The following is a 20,162-nucleotide window of genomic DNA, read 5'->3' on the forward strand; positions in this document are numbered from 1 at the left end:
ATTCAATGGTTTTGCATTTCATTTGACTTTGTAGAAAGAAGTGAACAACATAAAGAAAATATATCACATTATCCAAATAAATTGTCACATGAATCAATTTTGACAATAAAATGTCAGATAGAACCTTGTATTTCTAAGGTAATCAAATGTCATGGTTAAACCATGGTAACTGTAGTAAAACCATAGTTTGTAGGTACTGATGTTTTACTACAAATAAAACCCAAAACTCTGTTTACTGCGCTTAAACTGTGGTCATATTCTCAATGGGGGGTTTAGCTGGAGTTTGAATGAGTCGAGACTTTTAGGGTCATGAGGCAGCTGACACACAACAGGTGCAAACACACGCACACGTGTGTGTGTTTTTTAAAGGTCGGCTGAATGTGTTTATTTCTTCAGGTCAGTTTAACTTTGCATTCGTCGTCGTCTTCTGTTGGTGCTGTGAGTTCATGAGATTAGATTAGCAGGAATCTATTTTATTCTCAGGTCTTGTTGTCGTTGTTCAGATTGGTGAATTTGGTGTATGCTTTATTCAACCATATAAAGTTTTCTAAAGACAGTCTTTTCTACTGTAGCTCACACCATGCTTCACTCTTGTGTGTGTTGTGCTGAGCACACCTTCACCGTCATCATTTCCAGAAGAGCTCAATCAAACTATTTACAACATGAAGACATTAGCATATTAGCATTCCTGTAGTCAAAAATGTTTCAAATTGTGCCTTTTTACATAATAGCATTGTTAAGTCAATTAAAGTGTTGAACATGAACTTTTGTATTTAGATTTTTTTAAATCTATATAAAAATGTAAATAAAATAAGTGTTACTTTGTGAATCATAAATTAAATCTATGTTACGTGTGATTTTTAGTGAATATAACATCTATCTGTTTGGACATAGTAAACAAGTGTTTACTTATGAATGAAGTACACGTCTGTTGTTCTTGGCATGTCTCTGGTGTTTTTATAGCGTGATTATGGTTTAATCTTGTCAGCAGGAGAGAATGAGATCATGTTTTATAACGTGTTATTAATGTTTGTAGGTCAGTGTAATGAAGTGTGTGGATCATCGTGAAACAGATCCGCTTCTCTCTTTATCAACACACTGTATGTCAACGGCAATATTTCACTTTGTTTTGAAGTGGCTAAATTATCCCTCTCTATATTTAACTCAGTTAGACCGTCAATGATGTCATTGACTCACAAGATGATTAGGGCTGTCAGGATTATGAAATTTGGCTGGAGATTAATTGTCTATTAAATCATTGCGATTATGACGATTAATTGTCTGTTTTAGGGCTTTGACATTTAATCATTGTACATTTTTGAATCGGCTTTGAAATGACCAGATTGTTGTGAACATAATAAGACTATTATGATTTGTTTGGAAACTGATTAAGATGATTAAGATTTTCTTGGAAATACATTGGAAAAACTCCTGAGATAGGCGCAGGCTCCCCGTGACCCGAGGTAGTTCGGATAAGCGGTAGAAAATGGAATGGAATGGAATGGAATACATTGGAAAAAATGGGGTCATCATATATTTAAATTGTAGTCTTTTACATGCCAATAATACAACGGCCAAATACTTTGTCAATTGAGTAAATTGATCCCTTGCTACAGTAAAATGTTACTTCTATGTTAACGAAATTGTGGTAGGCTGGTTTAAACACTGAGATTAGCATAAATAACATTAAAATGTGCTGCACGTTATTTTATGGGATATGGTTTAATGATTTTTTTTTAAGTGATGGTGTTATGGTGTCACATTTTAACAGCATTACCATACTTTAGCTACAATATATACTAAAATATATCAAATATTTGCATTTTTCATATTATCAGTTGTGGTGATCAGCTCTCATCATGTGTTTTGCATGCATCTATCCCACAATCCCCCAGGTTCATGTGCCATGAAAACCCCATATTAAAGGGATATTACATCCAATTTCTGTCGTCTTTTACTCACGCTCAATTTCATGCCTGTGTAAATAACTTTGTTCCAATGAACACAAAGAAAGATATTTGGAAGAATGTCATTTTCAGTTCCGGGACATCATTGACTACCATAGTAGGAAGAATCAAAAGGTAGTCAAAGGTGCCCCAGAACTCGTTGTTTTCCTACATTCTTCAAAATATCTCATCATGTGTTTTTCCTACCATGGTAGTGGATGATAAAATTCTTCCAAATATCTTCATTGGAACAAAGAAATGTACACATGTTTGAAACAACCTAAGGGGGAATAATGATGACAGAATTTTCATTTTTGGATGAACTGTCCCTTTAAGTGGACTATTCAGTTGTCATCATCAGTAAATTAATGGGATGTATGCACTAGTATATAAGCATAGAGGGGTGCACACTAGAACTTTACTTTACACAAAGACTGTTTGCTTTGCTATTCTGCTCTTGTTAGGCCTCAAAGCCCCCCATGTGACAATTGTCTCATTGAAATGTTAAAGTGCGGAGGAGATATAGGACAGATTGTCCATAAAAAGAAACAAGGCCATTCTCCCCTGGGTTTCAACCATAAAACCTATTTAGAAAATCTGTCCTCATTTTGCACTCGGCCTCCAGCCCTTCATGTCAGAGTCGTTCATTTTTTCTGATTTGTTTCAATGAAAACTGCTCATTCACTTGCTTCACACTCATATACGGTGTGATAAAACAAACCCATGAACTTCGGCACATTTTGAATGTAAGGTTTTATTTTCTGTACTGATTTGAGTTTTTGGGTTTTATTCCCTGCTCGTCCACCGCACTCGACCGCCCGGCCCTTGCTTGTCTTTCTCTGTTTCACCCGTCACCATCTGATCAATCTCAGTTTCAGTCCAATTAAACTGCAGATTTGGCTCACAGAAACGTGCTATTAGTAGAAAGCAGAAGTTAAAGTGTTATTCAGCGGTGGTCACAGCAGACATTTCCAGTGGTTTGGCAAACATCTTACAGCTCTGCTGTCTGTCATTTTATTTTCCATCGTGTAGTGATGCCTCAGCTGAGTCTTCATTAACTTCTCAAAGCAAAATCACTCAAGAACAAACATTATATCATCATCCTTCCTGGAGATATCTTTATCTGTTTCCTTCTTTCTCTATAATGGTGCATGCATTTATATCCATTGTGAAATATATTTATGACCTCATCTGTGTGTTTGGTACTGTATGACAAGCAGGGTCATGGGAACTTTATTTTGTGTGTGTCTTTGTGAGATGGATCTTGACACTGGATGTAAACAAGGTCTTAGTAAAAACATACTGTAGGGTGATTTTAAAAAGACAGAATACTGAAATGGTCACTGAATAACCAGTCTATGGGTCTGAATGAACTCTTTCCCCCTGTCTCAGAATCATGTGTAAGTGGGTATAGACGAGCTGCTGGTGTTTCCTGTCATTGTGTGACGGACAGACGCCTGCTGTTAGGAGACGGGGAATGTTGAAGGCCGTCAGCTCGCTGCTTTCTTTTCTGAGACTTATTTTAAGTTCTTTACAGCATCTGGTTTTCCTTAAGTTTTCATTCAGTTTTATATGTCATGTGTTGTGTGAAGGGTGTGGAACTCTTTATTTGATTATATGATTCAAATAGGGGTGGGCGATGTAGAAAAAAAATTCAAATCACGATTTTTTCAAGATAGATCACGATTCACGATTTTATCGCGGTTCTTCTTCAAGTTGGTTTTAAGACTATTTTGCAAATTAAAGGGGCTTCAATACAGCCAAACTAAGTCCCCATATAAAAATATACTCTTTACCATTTATATTTTGAAGAATATTTTAATCAAGTTAATATTTAATGCAAATGCAAGACCATAAATCAGCTGTTAGAAAAAACTTTACATTTTGAATTTTGTTTTTCATCTTGTTGTGGCACTCTGAGTAAAGCTGTGGAATGGACGTGTAGGATAAATATTTTTGGCTGGGTATTTCGTAACGTGGATCTACGACTTTAAGCAGTTTTTTAAAGCCCTCATTTTCCACAGTCTTTATGGGAATCATGTCTTTGGCCAGGTAAAATGCGACCGCGTCAGTGACATCTTTCCAGCGCTTGTTCATTCTGTCATACGGATACGGAGTTCCTTTCTCAAAATGGTTCTTTCGCTAAAGTCGTTGTTTAAGCCTTTTAGTTTCCGTATGCTTGGTTGTACCTGATTTACTCGCATGGGATCCCTTTATAATTTGACTGTCGGCATACTCTTTCAGTCCCTTTTATTTTGAGGTGGTTAAAAAGGTTCGTTGTGTTGCCTTACGACGCTCGAATCTTATCATTGCCACATTTGCAAATAACTGTTGTTTGGGCCGTGTCAGTTGGGGAAAACCCAAACCATTTCATTATTACTGATGGAGAACTTTTTTTAGGGACCAAGTCCTCCGTGTTTCCCTCCATCTTCACTGACCGCGTCACTTAATCTTACTGAATTCACAAGCAACGTATACGAGCTTGTTAACATGGCGCAATCTATCGCAAGTATGTGGACGAATTCTATAGAACACTACTATATAGGACGATTTAACGATTTTCCCGAAAAAGTGGATCGTGCAGTCATTTTAATCGTTCGCGATCTAATATCGTCATATCGCACACCCCTAGATTCAAAGAAGGAGTGTTTATTACATGTGGAATGTTGGGAATTTCATCAAGCAATCTCTCTGTCATGAGGAGGCAACACACAAACACATGAATGAAGAGTTTTGTGGTTTGACCAGATCTACTTTTCTCTAAATGTGATTTTTTTTCTATGACTGTGTCTGCAGGAATAAGTGAGTGAGGGAGAGGTGGTCATCACATCATGTTTAAGGGAGTACTAAAGAGAGGAGGAGGGAGAACCAGCAGAAGAGATGCAGGTAAACAGACGTTTAATAAACTCCAGATTTATGCATGTGGCCCCCAAACTCTTTTACAGAGCTGCGATTGGTTAATTGATTGATTGATTTTTTTCTCTGCGTTCTGATTGGCCACTGGTGTCTCTTTATCCTCCCCATCGCTTCTATAGCCAGTGAACGTCTTTTACTGTTTGTGTCGTTTTGAACACAAATGTAATCTTGCACATGTCAGTTTCTTAACAACACAATCACTGCGTTTCATTACTCTACGAGTGATGTCATGTTGTTGTGATGACATCACAGTTATCTGCTCGGGTTTTGAATTCAGCAGCATGGCTGTCCCCATATCTTCCTCCCCACAGATCCTCTGGATGGTGTCACGTTCTAATTAACCTGGTTCATCTCTCCTGCGCTCATTCATTTAAGTATGTCAGGAGAAGTTTGAGAGCAGCCAAACAAACACCATCTGACCCACATGCCTGATAACTTCTGTATACGAAGAGGTTCTCTGCTAATGTTTCTCTCTTGAACACAGACGATGTTGATGTGCAGATCCGCTCTAGTAACACCTGTGAACCTGGTTCTGATAGTGACCGTCTCAGTGGTTAGAGATAACACTCATGTGTTATCTGGAGGGACATATTGCTCATGAATAAGGGTGGGGAAAAATATTGATATGCCGATTTATCGCAACATTTCAGCCCGCAAGACATTATCGACACTCTGCTACAAAGAATATACTTTTTTTTCAATTACAAAAGATCTAAATACATACCTACACTGTGCTTACCAGAATGGCAGTACCCACATATTTCTTGTGGTGACGCTCCAAGTTTACAGATGCTCAGATGAACGGAAATTGTAATGCACAGTGGAGAAGAAATATGAGCATAATGGCGTGCCGACAACAAATTAGAGATGCGCCAGCGTCTTTTAAATCAAAAGTTTGTTTACTCACCGCTCTGCAAGTTGGGAAAACTCTTTTGACCTTCTTTCATTATTTAGTTTCGTGATTCGTTCCAGTCCGGCATTTTCTCTCTCACCCGCAGTGCTCGTGCAGGGGTGCAGGTATCTGCACGTGCATATTAAAAATGCTCATTATCACATATCTCAGAAGTCAGATTGTTTTGTAAAGCTTTAATAGTTTTTATAAAGTTCAACTTAAGGCGAACCGAAACTTGCGTTGAAATGCGCGATGATGCTAATAGCGTGAGTGCTTTGAAGTGACACGCCATAAACCCCCGTTTTAGGATGCGTGTGGAGTCACCAGAGACTCACAATCCAAAGACAAGCGTAAGAATAAACAAACCTAAAGACAGAGTCGCAACACACTAAAAATGCTCATCTGATAGATCCTTTTTTCCCTTCATTTACAGATGTCGTGATGTATTGTTATAGAATTGCCAAGCGATATATCGATTATCGCAGAATCGGCGCATTGTGATATTATCGGTATCGTGAGCCCTGTATCGCTTGTCCAATCGTATCGGGAGGAACCCTATGATTCTCTCCCCTACTCATGAAGTATTTACGACACCTTATGTCGACCCGCAAGCGATGAAGAAACTTATCCAGATCACAGATCTGACACGCTTTCATTAGACTGAAGCCTGAAGCTCTTCTCACTACACATTATAATGAAAGACATCAGACATTCTTCTCAATTTAAAGAAAGCTGTGTGTTATGCTGTAGTTAATGGATCATACCATCTGACATCATCATTCATCATCATTCAATAGTGCAAGTGCATCAAGTCACTTGCACTATTGTATAGTCTATATTGTTATCTGTTCATAACCACCTGTACATTAATGTTCACAGTATATAGCCTTCTGTCTATATTGTTCATAGTACATACCGACTGTCACATTTTCATAGTACATGGCCATTGTATAGTATTTTCCTAATATTGTATTCTGTATTTATTCACACTGTATATCCTGCACTTGCTAATCGCACTTCTGGTTAGACCTAAACTACATTTCGTTACACTGTACTTGTATATGTGTAATGACAATAAAGTTGAATCTAATCTAATCTAATCATCTCTAAACACCACTGTACAGTGAGAAGCAATAACACAACCATTAGAAATGACACTGTGATCAGATCCCTTCATCAGAAACACATTCTGCCCTCACAGCTATTGAGTTCTTTAATCCTGCAGAAACAGATCTTGTTGTGGTTTGGTGGATTGACCTCTTGCATTTGAAGTGTCAGATTGAGGAATATCTCTGCCTTTGAAGTATGAACTGAAGTCTTGTAAAGGTTGGACCAGGAAGGATTGAGCTTTAAAAACACACGGGCCTGTTTGATGCCGCGTTACAGTGCCGAATGATTTACAGCATGACTTTAAATGTGTGTGTGGGTGTGTGTTTTGTGTTTAAAATAAATGTCATCGTGTATAAATCAATTAAGTGTGGAGTGACTTCCAGAAAGTTGATCTCTCAGCAGCATTGGGCACGCATGTGTGTGTGTTTGTGTGTGTGTGCGCGTCTGTGTGTGTGTGAGTGTGCGCGTCTGTGTGTATTTGTGCGTGTCAGTGTGTGTGTGTGTGTGTTTATGTGTGTGTCTGTGCGTGCGTGTTTGTGTGCATGTGATTGTGTGCTTGTCCGTGCGTGCGGGTTTTTGCGTGCGTTTGTGTGTGTGTATGTTTGTTTACATTAGTGTGTGTGCGTGTGTGTGTTTACATGTGTGTTTTCACTTGCGAGTGTGTTTGTGTACGTAAGTGTGTGTTTTTGTCTGTGTGTGTGTTTTTTCCTGTGTGTGTCTGTGTGTGTGTGTGCATGTGTCTGTGCATGCGTACATGTGTGTGTGTGTGTCCGTCTATGTGTTTGTTTGTGTGTGTGTCCCTCCATGTGTACATGTGTGTGTGTGTCTGTTTGTGTGTGTCCATGCGTGCACACCTGCGTGTTTGTGTGTGTGTGTGTGTTTTTGTCTGTGCCTTGAGGTCAGTTGTGTGTCAGATGTTCTCAGTGTTATCTCAGCTGTTGCAATGTTCACTTTCTCTTTACTCGGCATGTTTCTGTAACTTCATCACATTTACTGTTTATTCACACGTGTGATCACTTTTCTTTATGTTGTGGAAGCTTCTTCCGCTCATATGCTGAGAAGAAGTCTACAGTTATTAAGTTCATATATTACATTATTCACTCAAACTCTTACAGGACAAAATTGTAGGCTTCAAACCTACAAGCGTATACGTTCACCAGTCCAGATCTTAAACCAGCGATCTTTAGATCTTTAACCACCACTCTTAAAATACATATCATTACATCATCATTGATGACATACTGTCCATCTTGTTTTCACCCAGTATCGCCCAAAATAAATTAGAGATCAGACTGAATTTTCCTCTTCGGCTGAAAAGTTAAAAGTTGATAAAGTGTTTCAAGTTTAAATTCTTCCAGTAACACAATGGTCTCATTATTATAAACCTTAGCCGGGTGTGTTTTCAGGTTCATGAGTGAATCATGGATAGCACCGGTGTGTATGTTAGTGTCAAATCTTAGAGACTGAGTGCAGATATACTGAAAAACCTTCTGAATGACTGCTGGGATTCTCTCATCAGATCAGAAATGTAGAAATTAGATTGTTTACCTGTCAGCAAACATTTACATTTAGGCATTTGGCAGACGCTTTTATCCAAAGCAACTTAAATTGCTTTACCCTATACATTTTACATAGGTATTTGCAATCAAATGGGATCGAACCCACAACCTTGTGTTGTTAACGCAATCCTCTTAGCACTGAGCTACAGAAAAGCAGTGGTAAGAGAAGATGCAAGGTGTGTGTGTCTTTAAAAGGAATATTTTCCCCAAGACGTCTGCATTTGTTTGCTTTTATTCACGTAATAATCGTAAATGAAATGACCATAGAACCTACAGAGACAAACAGTTGAGATATTATCACGATTTCATCTCGTGATGACTGTCGAGAAATATTTGGGTTATATTTTCACCCGCATACCAAAAACAGAGAAAAGAAGTGTATATGGACAAAGGAAGTGAATCCTTGTTTGTTTTGTGCGTTTGTTGATATACTGTACAAGCTCAGACACAATGTGTTTTTCTACAGTATTCAATATACAAAATATTTTTGTTTATCTTACAACACATATAAATAGGACTACAAAAATATTTTTTATTTTGAGTTGATAAAGATGACCCTGAACAAATTTATTTTGTGAGGTTCATTTGTGAGGTGCATTTATTCTTCCATTTCCTTTTTCCCCCAGTATGTTTGTGACTGAGAAATAAGATCTCGGTTGTTAAGATCCAAGATGAAAGTTTAGGCGAAGAGAAGTTCTAAGCAGAAAAGCGAGCACTGAAATCCACTGCAAACATGTAATGAATATATTACAGCAGCTCTGATGGGTTTGGTCTTTCCACATTTGAATAAATATAGACTTCAGCAAGGCCTCCGTCCCGCTCCAAACCCTCATTTGGACTGAATTCATATGGTGATAAATATTTCATGTGTGATGAATGGAGTCTCTGGTTATGGGCTGTAATTATTTCTGCAGTAGACTGTCATTAAGAGACGGCCGACCGCAGATCTACAATAAAAGACACGCCGGCAAACTTTCCACCCGTGGCCAATGTCTCGCAGTTTCAGCTCAAGTAGCATTTGAATTATGATTTGCACTGGATTAACTTGAGATGGTTGTGATTGAAAAACATTTATGTATTTATGAATTAACAGGAAATAAACAAAAATTTCTGTCTCTGTTTGTGTGTGTAGGATGTCAATCCATGAGTCCCGGTTATCATCACAGATTTCAGGAGGATGGTGTTGAGGCGGTTCAGCCGTACCCGTCAGACGAGATGCTGCTGAGACCCAGTTTAACCAGAGGAGTGTCCGTCTCCCTCCCGTCCTCACCGCTGCTCCCGTCCCGTCACCCGTGTGTCTCACCTGAACCACACAAATCTCCAGGTACCGCACTCATTCAGTTCAAACGTTACATTAGATGTTAAATACGGATTCCTCAGGCAGGTTTACAACACTCTTTTTGAGAACTCTATTGAGATTTGAGTGCCATCTGTTGGTGTGGAGGACTGTCAGTAAGTTATAATGTGAGACCGGAAGATACTGTAGGTCAGGGGTTTTCAAACTGGGATCCGGGGACCCCAGGGGGCCTCCAGAAGGTTGAAAGGGATTCCCCAGAACGGGTTCCTTTTCTAGGAAAAAAGATAAAGAAAAAATGATAAAAGTCCATAGTGTTTATCTGCTTTTTTGCTATGGATAGTTTCCAGAAGTGATTATATTTTAATCTTTCTTGTGAGTTTTTTTTCTCACGGTAGTTTCTTTTTTGGGACTCAAAGTGAAATTGTTCCCGACTTTTTAGGTTTAGAAGTGTGTTGTCTCTATAATATGCTATTCACTATTTATCTAACAAATTTTAAACGTTTCTTTACACTGAAAAAAATAAAGATTGATATATATTTTTGAAAAGGGAGTCCTTCACAAAAGGTTGATCATATTTGTGGTCCTTGCCTTCTTAAAGTTTGAACACCCCTGCTGTAGGTGATTATAGATCTGGTTTCTTTCAGATTTTCAGACTTTTATCTCATAACCGGTCAGAAGGGTTCTCAGCGGTTTCCTCTGCTTCTAATAGTTCAAGCTCAATAGCAGTATTATATTCCTGTAATGACTTCTGTGTTTCTGCAGGTGGCAGTCTGCACCATTTCTTAACATCTAAACTGTCAATATAGCATGTGAACATGACTCTTTTTACTGAAATTCTTGGTGTTTTTTAATATTTATAATAACTTATCTGGTATTCAGCACTCATTGTGAAGTTATAACATATTGTTTACATTAGATACCTCAGACTGAAGGATTTGTTTGTTTTGTGTCTTGTCTTTTGTTTGTTTGGTGATATCTTCATTTGTTTATTATGTTTATATAATAAGCTGGTATTGTAAGTCCCTCAGTGAGAGCAGGAGGAATTCAAATCATTACAGAAACACAATCACACACATCACGTTTAATCTTGAATCTATGTGAGAGTACAGGACAGATCCACACACACATGTATCACAGATCAGCCAACATTACAATCACATCTGAAAAGATTTAACTCTCTCTCTCTCTCTCCCTCTCAGTGTGTGTGTGAGCATCTCTCACTCGCTCGCTCTTTCTCTTTTCTCTCATCCTCTGCTCAGATATTCAATCCCAGACCTCTGTCCTGTGCTCCTGATCATCATCACGTGATCTTTTATACAGAGATGTTAACCTGCTGAATGTCACAGATGTACCGATGCACATGGGCTCTCCTGTTTTGTTTTTGGGTCATCTTGGACGTCCTTGTTTTATTTCAGTCCACCATCATGCCTGCTTTGGCATTTTACAAATGTACCATCTCCAAATATTGGTGTGTGTACAAATTATTAATAACTGATGAAGCGGTCACACCTCCTCCATCTGATGATAAAGACATGATGAGAGAGAAGCGGATGCAGATGATATCACTCCTGACACAGGTCACTTTGACTTTCACACGGTCAGATGTTCATTGTCCTGTTGCCCTTTGACATGCCTCAGAATGGACTCTCAGTTATATTGATTGTTATTCACATGACAAAGAGCAAAGAATCATGGGAGATTTCAGCCTTCATCACACGTCATGCAGACACTCTTTGGCTTAAATCCAGACCTGCATTAGACTTTGATTCGGATTTGATTTGTTGCAATTCATATATTGGACACTAAAAGAGAAATACTACAGACTTTGAGGGTCTTTAGAGAAATAACTGACTACAGAAGATGCTCATTTCACAAGATTTTGTTTTAGTTGTCTTGGACATCCTAAAACACACGCTAGAGTCACGGTTTTGAATTGTGATGGATCTCTATGGCAACATTGTGTGTGTGTTGTGTTTGTGAATGATAATGTCCATCATTCAGTTGTAATGATTTACCCAGATCACTCCACACCGCCCTACATCTCCATCCCGATCTGTGCTTTCACCCGACTGCATGTGTTTCGGCCATTAAACGCAGAAAATAAACCCTGGCTGGACAGGGCTGTAATTTAAATGTCATTTTATAGGAAAAACTCATTTGACCCAAAATGAAACCACTAGACTCGGCCAGGTTGCTGTGTTTGTCTGAAATAAACGCTCGGCCAAAGAAAACGCAGTAAAGTTTAATGAGCCTTGATTTTAATGACAAGTGTGTTTTTGCCTGTTAGTTAAACAGTTATGCATGCGTGCTTTATAAATACTTAAAAACACAGCTGACAATCCCTTGTTTTTATTTTTGAATTGCAAATTCAGGAACAAACACTCTCTTAAAGATCCTCTACGTTAAATTACTCAATTTATTGTTAGAAGTGACCATATTTTTTTTAAATCCCTGTGGAATATCTTAACGTAATTTATAACCTGGCTCATTTGAATGCTTGATTCCGATTTGGCAGACATTCCAAGGGTTGATATTTTCAAATAACAATAGCTCAAAACTAATTACACCCTTTAACCCGGATGCTGAAAATTATTTTGAGAGGGTCAGTTTAATGTTACACAAAAAAACATATAAATATGTATTTTAATAACATATATGAAATTATATTTACAAATGATTAAACTAATTTGCCTGTTCGTAGCAATTGAACCGAAACTAAACGGCTTTTCCTCGCTGAAGGTCTGCATTCTGTCAAAATGAGCTAATCACATATTTCAAATTCACATTTTATGTCAATTTTTTTCTTATGTGGCAAGTAGCCGTGTTATAAGCGGGATAATGTACAAGAAGCCGGCTGTTATCGGCAAAAAAATCACGTCCTGATCACACTGTCAGGGATTATTTCTGCCATAACAACCGGCTGCATGTAAATTATCACTAACTTAAATACTTAAAGAGTTCATAACATTAGATCATGAAAATGTCATTTCATCCAGTGTGTTATGTTGCCGTGTTTGAATGTAAACGTCCAAATTGTAAATCCGAAGGTGAATGAATAACAAAGTTATTGTCTTGGAAAAAAGGGAGTCGACTCTGGATAACGCAAACAAGTCGTATCTAGTCCAATTCTCCAACCGCCGCAGATGTACATCCTTACATATAGTCCCCGCCTACATTTGCTAGGACTGCCTGCGAAAACTTCCCTCTTCTCCCCTGAACAATGTAGCTTGTGAGCCTCATTCGCTGCAGGCCAATCACAGCAGAATATGCTAGCGGAAAAGGAGGGGATTAGACAGATGAATCACGGAACGAATCATTTGATAGTCAGTCAAGAAGTAAGGTAATAACTGACTATTATTACCAAATAATAGTGTTTAACACCTTCTATGTACAAACTTGGGACACTACAAAAACCAAAGTGGGACCTTAAAAATCCCTTGTTATGTTCTCTTTAAATAATGTTATAGAAACAAAGAAAAGAAGTTCATATGTAACACCTGAATCCATACAGAAGAGCAGAATGTTCCTCTCCAAATCACTCAGTTTTGTTCTTGAATCACAAATGTCCACTAGTCCAGCGTCCTGCACCTTTAAATCAAATAAACAAGCAGTTGCTGTCAGTGTTTAAAATGAAATGTATTTTTCAGGGTGACGCTTGACAACATGACAGTTAAAGCAACATGACGTAATGTGTTATTACTGATGTGTGGGCTTTACAAACCCCGTCATCAAAGTCTGTTGTGTGATGAGGCTTTTACTAAAGCAGCTCTGTCATCTGAAAAGATCTTTAACTCATGTGCCATATAAACATCTAGTTCACTAATAAAAGCAACTGTGACTAAGCTCCGGCTGAACTTTTAGAGAACAGACGTGGATGTTTAACAAACGCTCGCTTTATTTTTGCGACACAGTAGCTGCTGATGAATGAATGGTGACATGTTGTTGACTTTATTTTGTCTTTTCATTCAGAGGTATGTGTAAGTGCTCTGGTTCATTCAGAGTTAGGTTTTATCCGTTAGTGTCATTGAATTTTAGCTGCCTCGGCATCTTCACATGTCAAGTGTGTTTCTCTCTATGATCTCATGATCAAATTCACCAGATCTTAAAGGTCTTAAATCAGCAATGTGAAGCTTTAAGCAGCATCTAGTGGTAGTGAGCGAAAATGAGTTGTGAATAGTATGTCCGAAACCTCAGTATGCAAAAAAACAGTTAGAGAGAGATACCCGGATGGTCTATTACTTCCGCCGAGATTCGTGAGTGTGGATCGGATGGACACTTTTCTTTCCCATGATGCCACGGGATCTGAGCAATTGTCACATTTCAAAAGTAAATCAAATAAATCTAGCGGAAAACTTTAAGGCGGACGTCAGTTTTTAATGTAAGTGCCAATAAAAGAATTTCTCGCGACTAAATTATGTTTTTATCAACGCTCACGCACAGGTTGTTGTTAGTACGTCATGAGTCAAAGAGCATAAAGGTCTAATGACCATAATACATTGCGAATGCAGTATGTCTGAAATCTATTCATACTATTCCCACTCATGCTATATAGAACATGCTGTTTTAACGGTGATTGGGTAGATAATTATTCACATTCAGTGTGTACTGTTACAGTTTGCCATTTTGGACGCAGCCAACCTATTTACAAAGCGTTCTGTAGAGAAGTGTGTCCGTTTAGGGCTACTGTAGAAACAACAAGATGAATGATGATGAAATCCATGTGAGGGGACAAGTGGAGTGTAGATAGAAGGAACTCATTCTAAGATGATATTTATTATATTACATTTCTGTCAAGAGATCCCCCATAGAATGACACCCTGGACCTTTAATGCTCGTGCAGAGGTCATACATTGGCTGCATCATGTATTATAGCACAGCTGTATTGACCAATCAGCATCCAGAAGAGAAACTCTCTGTTTTACTAAAGCCCAGGACAGTTTTATTCTATATAGTGAACTCCTGACCTTCTCTCTCTTTCTCTCTCTGTCTCTCTTCCTCCCTCTCTCTCTCCCTTTCTTTCCCCCTCTCTCTTTCTCTCTCCCCCTCTCTTTCTCTCTCTCTTTCTCAGTCCAAATGTTCACATTTTCCTCCCTTGTCTCTCACTTCCTCTCTCTCGCCCTCTGTCCATCGTCCTCTTCTCCACCTCCCCCACCATACACACACATGCTCAGATCTCCATATCTCCCTCACATCTCTTGAGTCTGGGTCTCTCCCACTCCCACTCCCACAAACACACTTCCCACAATTCTTTACTCCGTCCTCACCTGCATGTGTTCTTGGGAGGTATTTCCATCATTTGATCATCTGTATATGGAAGAAAGAGGCTGTATAATGAGAGCAGATGGAAGTGTGTGTGTATGTGTGTGCGTTTGTGTGTGTGTGTGTGTGTGTGTGTGTGTGTGCGCGTACATGTGTGTGTTTGTTTGTGTGTGTGTTGGGGGTCTTTTTAGCATGCAAATAGATTTCAGTGTCTGGAAAATGAAAACGTCATGCAAGGGAAATCAAGGCTGATTTACAGTCTTAGAGGCGAGCTGAGGAAGTGAGAAAGAGAGATCCTTTGTGTCTGAATTACATCAATATGTGTTCTATTACTGCCCTGCACATCACAGTTTGGAAAGTTTGTGTGGATCAATCAAACAATCAGAAGAACAAACAGAAGCGCACACACAGTTAATGTGTGTGCGTGTGTTTGCATGTGTGCGCATGTTGCTGATTGTGTGCAGTATGATAATGAACAGTCGTCCCCTCAGAGATGCTTCATTGTTTCAAACACACAACATATCCACAGTTATCACTACATGTTTTACATTTTTGCGTTTGTCTCACAATTGTTCCTCTGACACTTGTGTTTGTGTTTTATTTTGTCGCAAACAGACGTTCCTGGTTGTTATTACATTTCTAAATGATTGCACATGTGATTGGACAGACAGAAACAAATAGTTGAAAAATGATATAGACTGGAATATAACCACCTAGCAACGAAGCATAATGATGGTGGGCGGGGCTTGATTTTATCCGGTGGGATTCGATCGATTCACCTTCAAATATAATCTGTTAGTGTTTGATGTTATTGCTGACATAAGTCAGTGAGTTATTTTAACACACGTGTGAGCGACTGATTCTGAGTGTGTTAATGTGATCAGTGGAGAATTGTGCGGTTGAGGGAGAGTGTGTGTGTGTGTGTATGTGAGAATGAGAGCGGCATAGGGAGTGAGATCTCTGCTCATTCAGATTCACACCCAGTCCTCTCTCTCACACACGCACACGCACATGCACGCACACACACACACACCTATACACACACACATGCACGCACACACACACACACACACCTATACACACACACATACACACACACACACACTTATACACACCTATACACACACACACACACACACACACACACACACACACAGAGCAGCTGATTCACTGATGAAAACTTGCTTGGTAGTAACTGCGTGTGCTGGCAACAGTGAGAGAGAGAGATCCAGGGCAACAAAGAGGAGGGGTAGAGGGAGGGATTGAGAGAGAGAGAGAGAGAGAGAGAGAGAGCAGTGGAGACTGAGAGCAGTGAGTGCCACACCAGTGCTTGTGGATTTTGGTGAGTTAGGACGGATTTGCTTCATGTTCTAGATTCCTGTTGATTTTAGGATTTAAGCTGAACGGTCTTCTGTTTATTAGGATGAATGTTGACATCTGTCACTTGTGTGCGTTTGTGTGTGTGTGTGTTGCGTTTGTATGTGTGTGTACCTGTAGTCATGTTGCATGTGAGTGTGGGCTTTGACAGACATACTTCCCAACCTTTAACTCTCGTCCTCTCTCTCTCTCTCTCTCTCACTCTCTCTCTCACTCTCTCTCTCACTCTCTCTCTCACTCACTCTTTCTCTCACTCTCTCTCTCTCTCTCTCACTCACTCTTTCTCTCACTCTCTCTCACTCTCTCTTTCTCTCACTCTCTCTCACTCTCTCTCACTCTCTCTTTCTCTCTCTCTCTCTCTCTCTCTCTCTCTCTCTCTCTCTCTCTCACTCTCTCTCTCACTCTCTCACTCACTCTCTCTCACTCTCTCTCTCTCTCTCTCTCTGTGTGTGTGTGTGTAGAGCTGCTCTTGACGGCCGAGTCTGGCTCCTCCCCGGCTGTCCAGGAGCTCATGACACGGTTGGGTTTCCTGCTGGGAGACGCCATCCCCACCTCATCAGCAACAAACATGGAGGAGAAACAGGTAAACACACACCCTGACACACGCATGCGCACACACACACACACACACACAAGATCTGGACAAAAACATCCTTATAAAAGAGTTTCAAGAGTGTTTCAAAGTGGTCTTTTCTCTGTTATTGCGGTTGTGTTGTGTTATGATGTGTTGTGATGTTGAAGCACTCAGATACGAGGGCTGATTAATCAGATGCATGGATCTCAACGCCTGTTGGATGTGTTTCTCTCTCACATTCACACTTTCTCTCCGAGCGAGTCGGATGAGCCGCATCTTCACATCTTTCACAGATCAATATTTGAAGATGGAGCAGAAATCTTTGAGATCTGAACTGGTAGATTTCTGCTGTGCGCTGATGTCTTTCATCTGTGTTCACCTGCGTTTCTTTCTCTGTCTTTATGTATAGACACTTTTTTGATATTCTTAAATTTGAGTATCTAGGGAAGGTGTGTGTGTTCATCATCATCAGTCTTGTCTCTGGGATCTCAGTGGATCTTAAGAGGCTTCCACAGCCAGAGGTTTTGATGCACGCAGCATTCACAGCTACTGTCGTTGTTATTGGCTGACGATTCACTCCATCAGTCACATACCGTCAGAAATGATTTGATCTCCTCTTTGTGATCAAAAACAAGCTTTCTGGCTTCTGAAACAGTATATGTTAGATGTGTGTTTGGTGTTTTAGAACAGAAGACAAAGTGTTTTGCGTCTGGAGGTCAGGGGTCATACACTTTCTCTTCAGTAAGATGATTGGTGTAAACTGGAGTAAAATAGGCGGAGCTACATTTATAGTCTACATGGCGGAAAAAGCATGTGTAAAGAACCGTCTCTCTCAGGTGTGTGTGTGTGTGTGCGCACGTGTGCGCGCTTGTGTGTTTATACAGTAAGTGTGTAGAGAGATGAGAGTCCTTCATTGGTGAACTGCTGGCAGGCAACAGTTCTCTAGAGACTTGGGCTCCGGTACACTGATCACACACACACAAACACACATCATCACTCTTCATGACCTATATAAGAGTGCAGGAGGATGAAGTGTGTGTGTGAGGGAGGACACTGTGTGACTTTGATGTCCTTTGTATGAAAACAGGAGACACAGCACATAGAATCATCATTTTGTAAAATGGCAGATTACCCATAAGTCTTAGCTTTCATCCTGGGGTGAAGCATTAAAGGGGAGGTTTGATGGAATTTCACTTCTTTAAATCAAGTTAGTGAGTAGTTTAGCTGTTTGTGTGTACACAACGTCTGTCACAATGAACGGCTCGTTGGGACTACAGCAATCTTTTCCTGGGTTAGTGACATCATGAATCCAAAAATTGACATTCACCCTGGAACACAGGGCTATGTGCGGGACATCTCAACACATGCTCAAAGCGGTCGACCGATCACAAAAGACTGGCTCAGCTTGACCAATCAGAGGGGGGACTTCAAGATTCAAGAATTGTCTTGTCATGTACACTTTGTAAACATGCACAACTTGCAGTGAAATGTTAAACTTGAATACTCGAATGATTGATGCTGATGTACTGGATGTGATTCTGAAAGCATGATGTTGGTTGTTTACATTGAAACAGATGCAGACTGGAAAGATTTTGAGTATTTTGATGCTTGCCCTTGTATGGACCTGAGAGTTTGGTTTGAATATTAATCTGCTCGCTTGTTTTCTTTTCACTCCCTGTGTTAACTCTGTTTTTATTGTTGTGATTCTCTCTCTCTGTGTGTGCAGTGTGTAGTGTCCAGTCAGGGTGTAAGTGCTTGCTCAACTCTTACCAGCAGTACGGCGTCTCCCAGCGCAGAGAGCCCGTCTTCTGAGAATCACCTGACACCTGTCACCTCCACCATCATCACCACACCCAGCTCCACCCTGGAAAGCAAAGACAGCGGCATCATCGGTAATCACACATATCACCTTCTTTTAGTTTGTTGAGAGTGAGAGAGAGAGACACCGAGAGAGAGTGAGGGGCTGAGACAGAGTGAGAGCGAGAAAGAGTGAGACAGAAAGTGAGAGGCTGAGACTGATAGAGAGAGACACTGAGAGAGAGAGTGATGGGGTGAGAGTGCAAAGAAAGAGAGTGAGAGGGGGAGACAGAGTGAGAGAGACACTGAGAGAGAGTGAGGGGGTGAGACAGAGTGAGAGAGAGAGACAGAGACACAGAGAGAGAGTGAGGGGCCGAGACAGAGTGAGAGCGAGAGAGAGTGAGACAGAGAGAGAAAGTGAGAGGGTGAGAAGATTGTGTGAATGAGTGGCTGAGACAGAGAGAGAGAGAGACACGGAGAGAGAGAGTGATGGGGTGAGAGTGCAAAGAAAGAGAGTGAGAGAGAGAGACACTGAGAGAGAGAGTGAGGGGGTGAGAGTGCGAAGAAAAAAAGTGAGAGGGTGAGAAGATTGTGTGAGTGAGAGGGTGAGACAGAGAGAGAGAGAGACACTGAGAGAGAGTGAGGGGGTGAGAGTGCGAAGAAAAAAAGTGAGAGGGTGAGAAGATTGTGTGAGTGAGAGGGTGAGACAGAGAGAGAGAGAGACACTGAGAGAGAGTGAGGGGGTGAGAGTGCGAAGAAAAAAAGTGAGAGGGTGAGAAGATTGTGTGAGTGAGAGGGTGAGACAGAGAGAGAGAGAGACACTGAGAGAGAGTGAGGGGGTGAGAGTGCGACGAGAGAGAGTGTGTGCGAATGAGATGGTTAGAGAGACAGTGAGACACAGATGGAGAGAAAGTGAGAGGGTGAGACAAAGTGTGAGACAAAGAGTGTGTGAGTAAGAGGGTGAGACAGAGTGAGAGAGAGAGTGAGACTCTGCGAGTGAAAGGGTGAGATAGACACTGACGGAGAGCGAGTGAGAGACACCAAGAGAGAGTGAGGGGTGAGAGAGCAAAGAGAGTGAGACAGAGTTAGAGAGTGAGACACAGAGAGATAAAGGGAGAGGGTGAGATAGAGTGAGAGCGAGAGCGAGATACTGAGTGAGGGGTGAGACATGCGTGAGAGAGAGAGGGTTAGACACCGAGAGAGGGAGGGGGTGATACATGAGGGACAGAGTGAGATTGAGAGAGAGAGAGAGAGAGAGAGAGAGGGTGAGAGAGTGAGACACAGAGATAAAGTGAGATACTGAAACATGAGTGAGAGAGTGAGATTGAGAGGGTGAGAGAGTGAGAGACAACAAGAGAGAATGGGGGTTGAGAGGTTGAGAAGGAGTGAGAGCGAGATACAGAGTGAAGGGTGAGACATGCGTGAGAGAGAGAGG

The 20,162-nt window shown here is 40.5% G+C and overlaps 1 protein-coding gene across 3 annotated transcripts in view; it reads left to right on the forward strand.

The window, feature by feature from the left end:
• Positions 1–20,162, forward strand: part of tanc1a (tetratricopeptide repeat, ankyrin repeat and coiled-coil containing 1a) — a 45,763-nt gene that overhangs the window by 2,924 nt on the left and 22,677 nt on the right. For all 3 annotated transcript variants that reach the window (XM_056749680.1, XM_056749678.1, XM_056749681.1), the window contains 4 exons: positions 4,743–4,832; positions 9,556–9,747; positions 16,818–16,939; positions 18,657–18,822. In XM_056749680.1, coding sequence (XP_056605658.1) covers positions 4,778–4,832; positions 9,556–9,747; positions 16,818–16,939; positions 18,657–18,822 — 535 coding nt within the window. In that variant the 5' untranslated portion in view covers positions 4,743–4,777. The remainder of the gene's footprint in view (positions 1–4,742; positions 4,833–9,555; positions 9,748–16,817; positions 16,940–18,656; positions 18,823–20,162) is intronic.

Source organism: Triplophysa dalaica, chromosome 6, assembly GCF_015846415.1.
Source record: "Triplophysa dalaica isolate WHDGS20190420 chromosome 6, ASM1584641v1, whole genome shotgun sequence".
Lineage (NCBI taxonomy): Eukaryota > Metazoa > Chordata > Actinopteri > Cypriniformes > Nemacheilidae > Triplophysa > Triplophysa dalaica.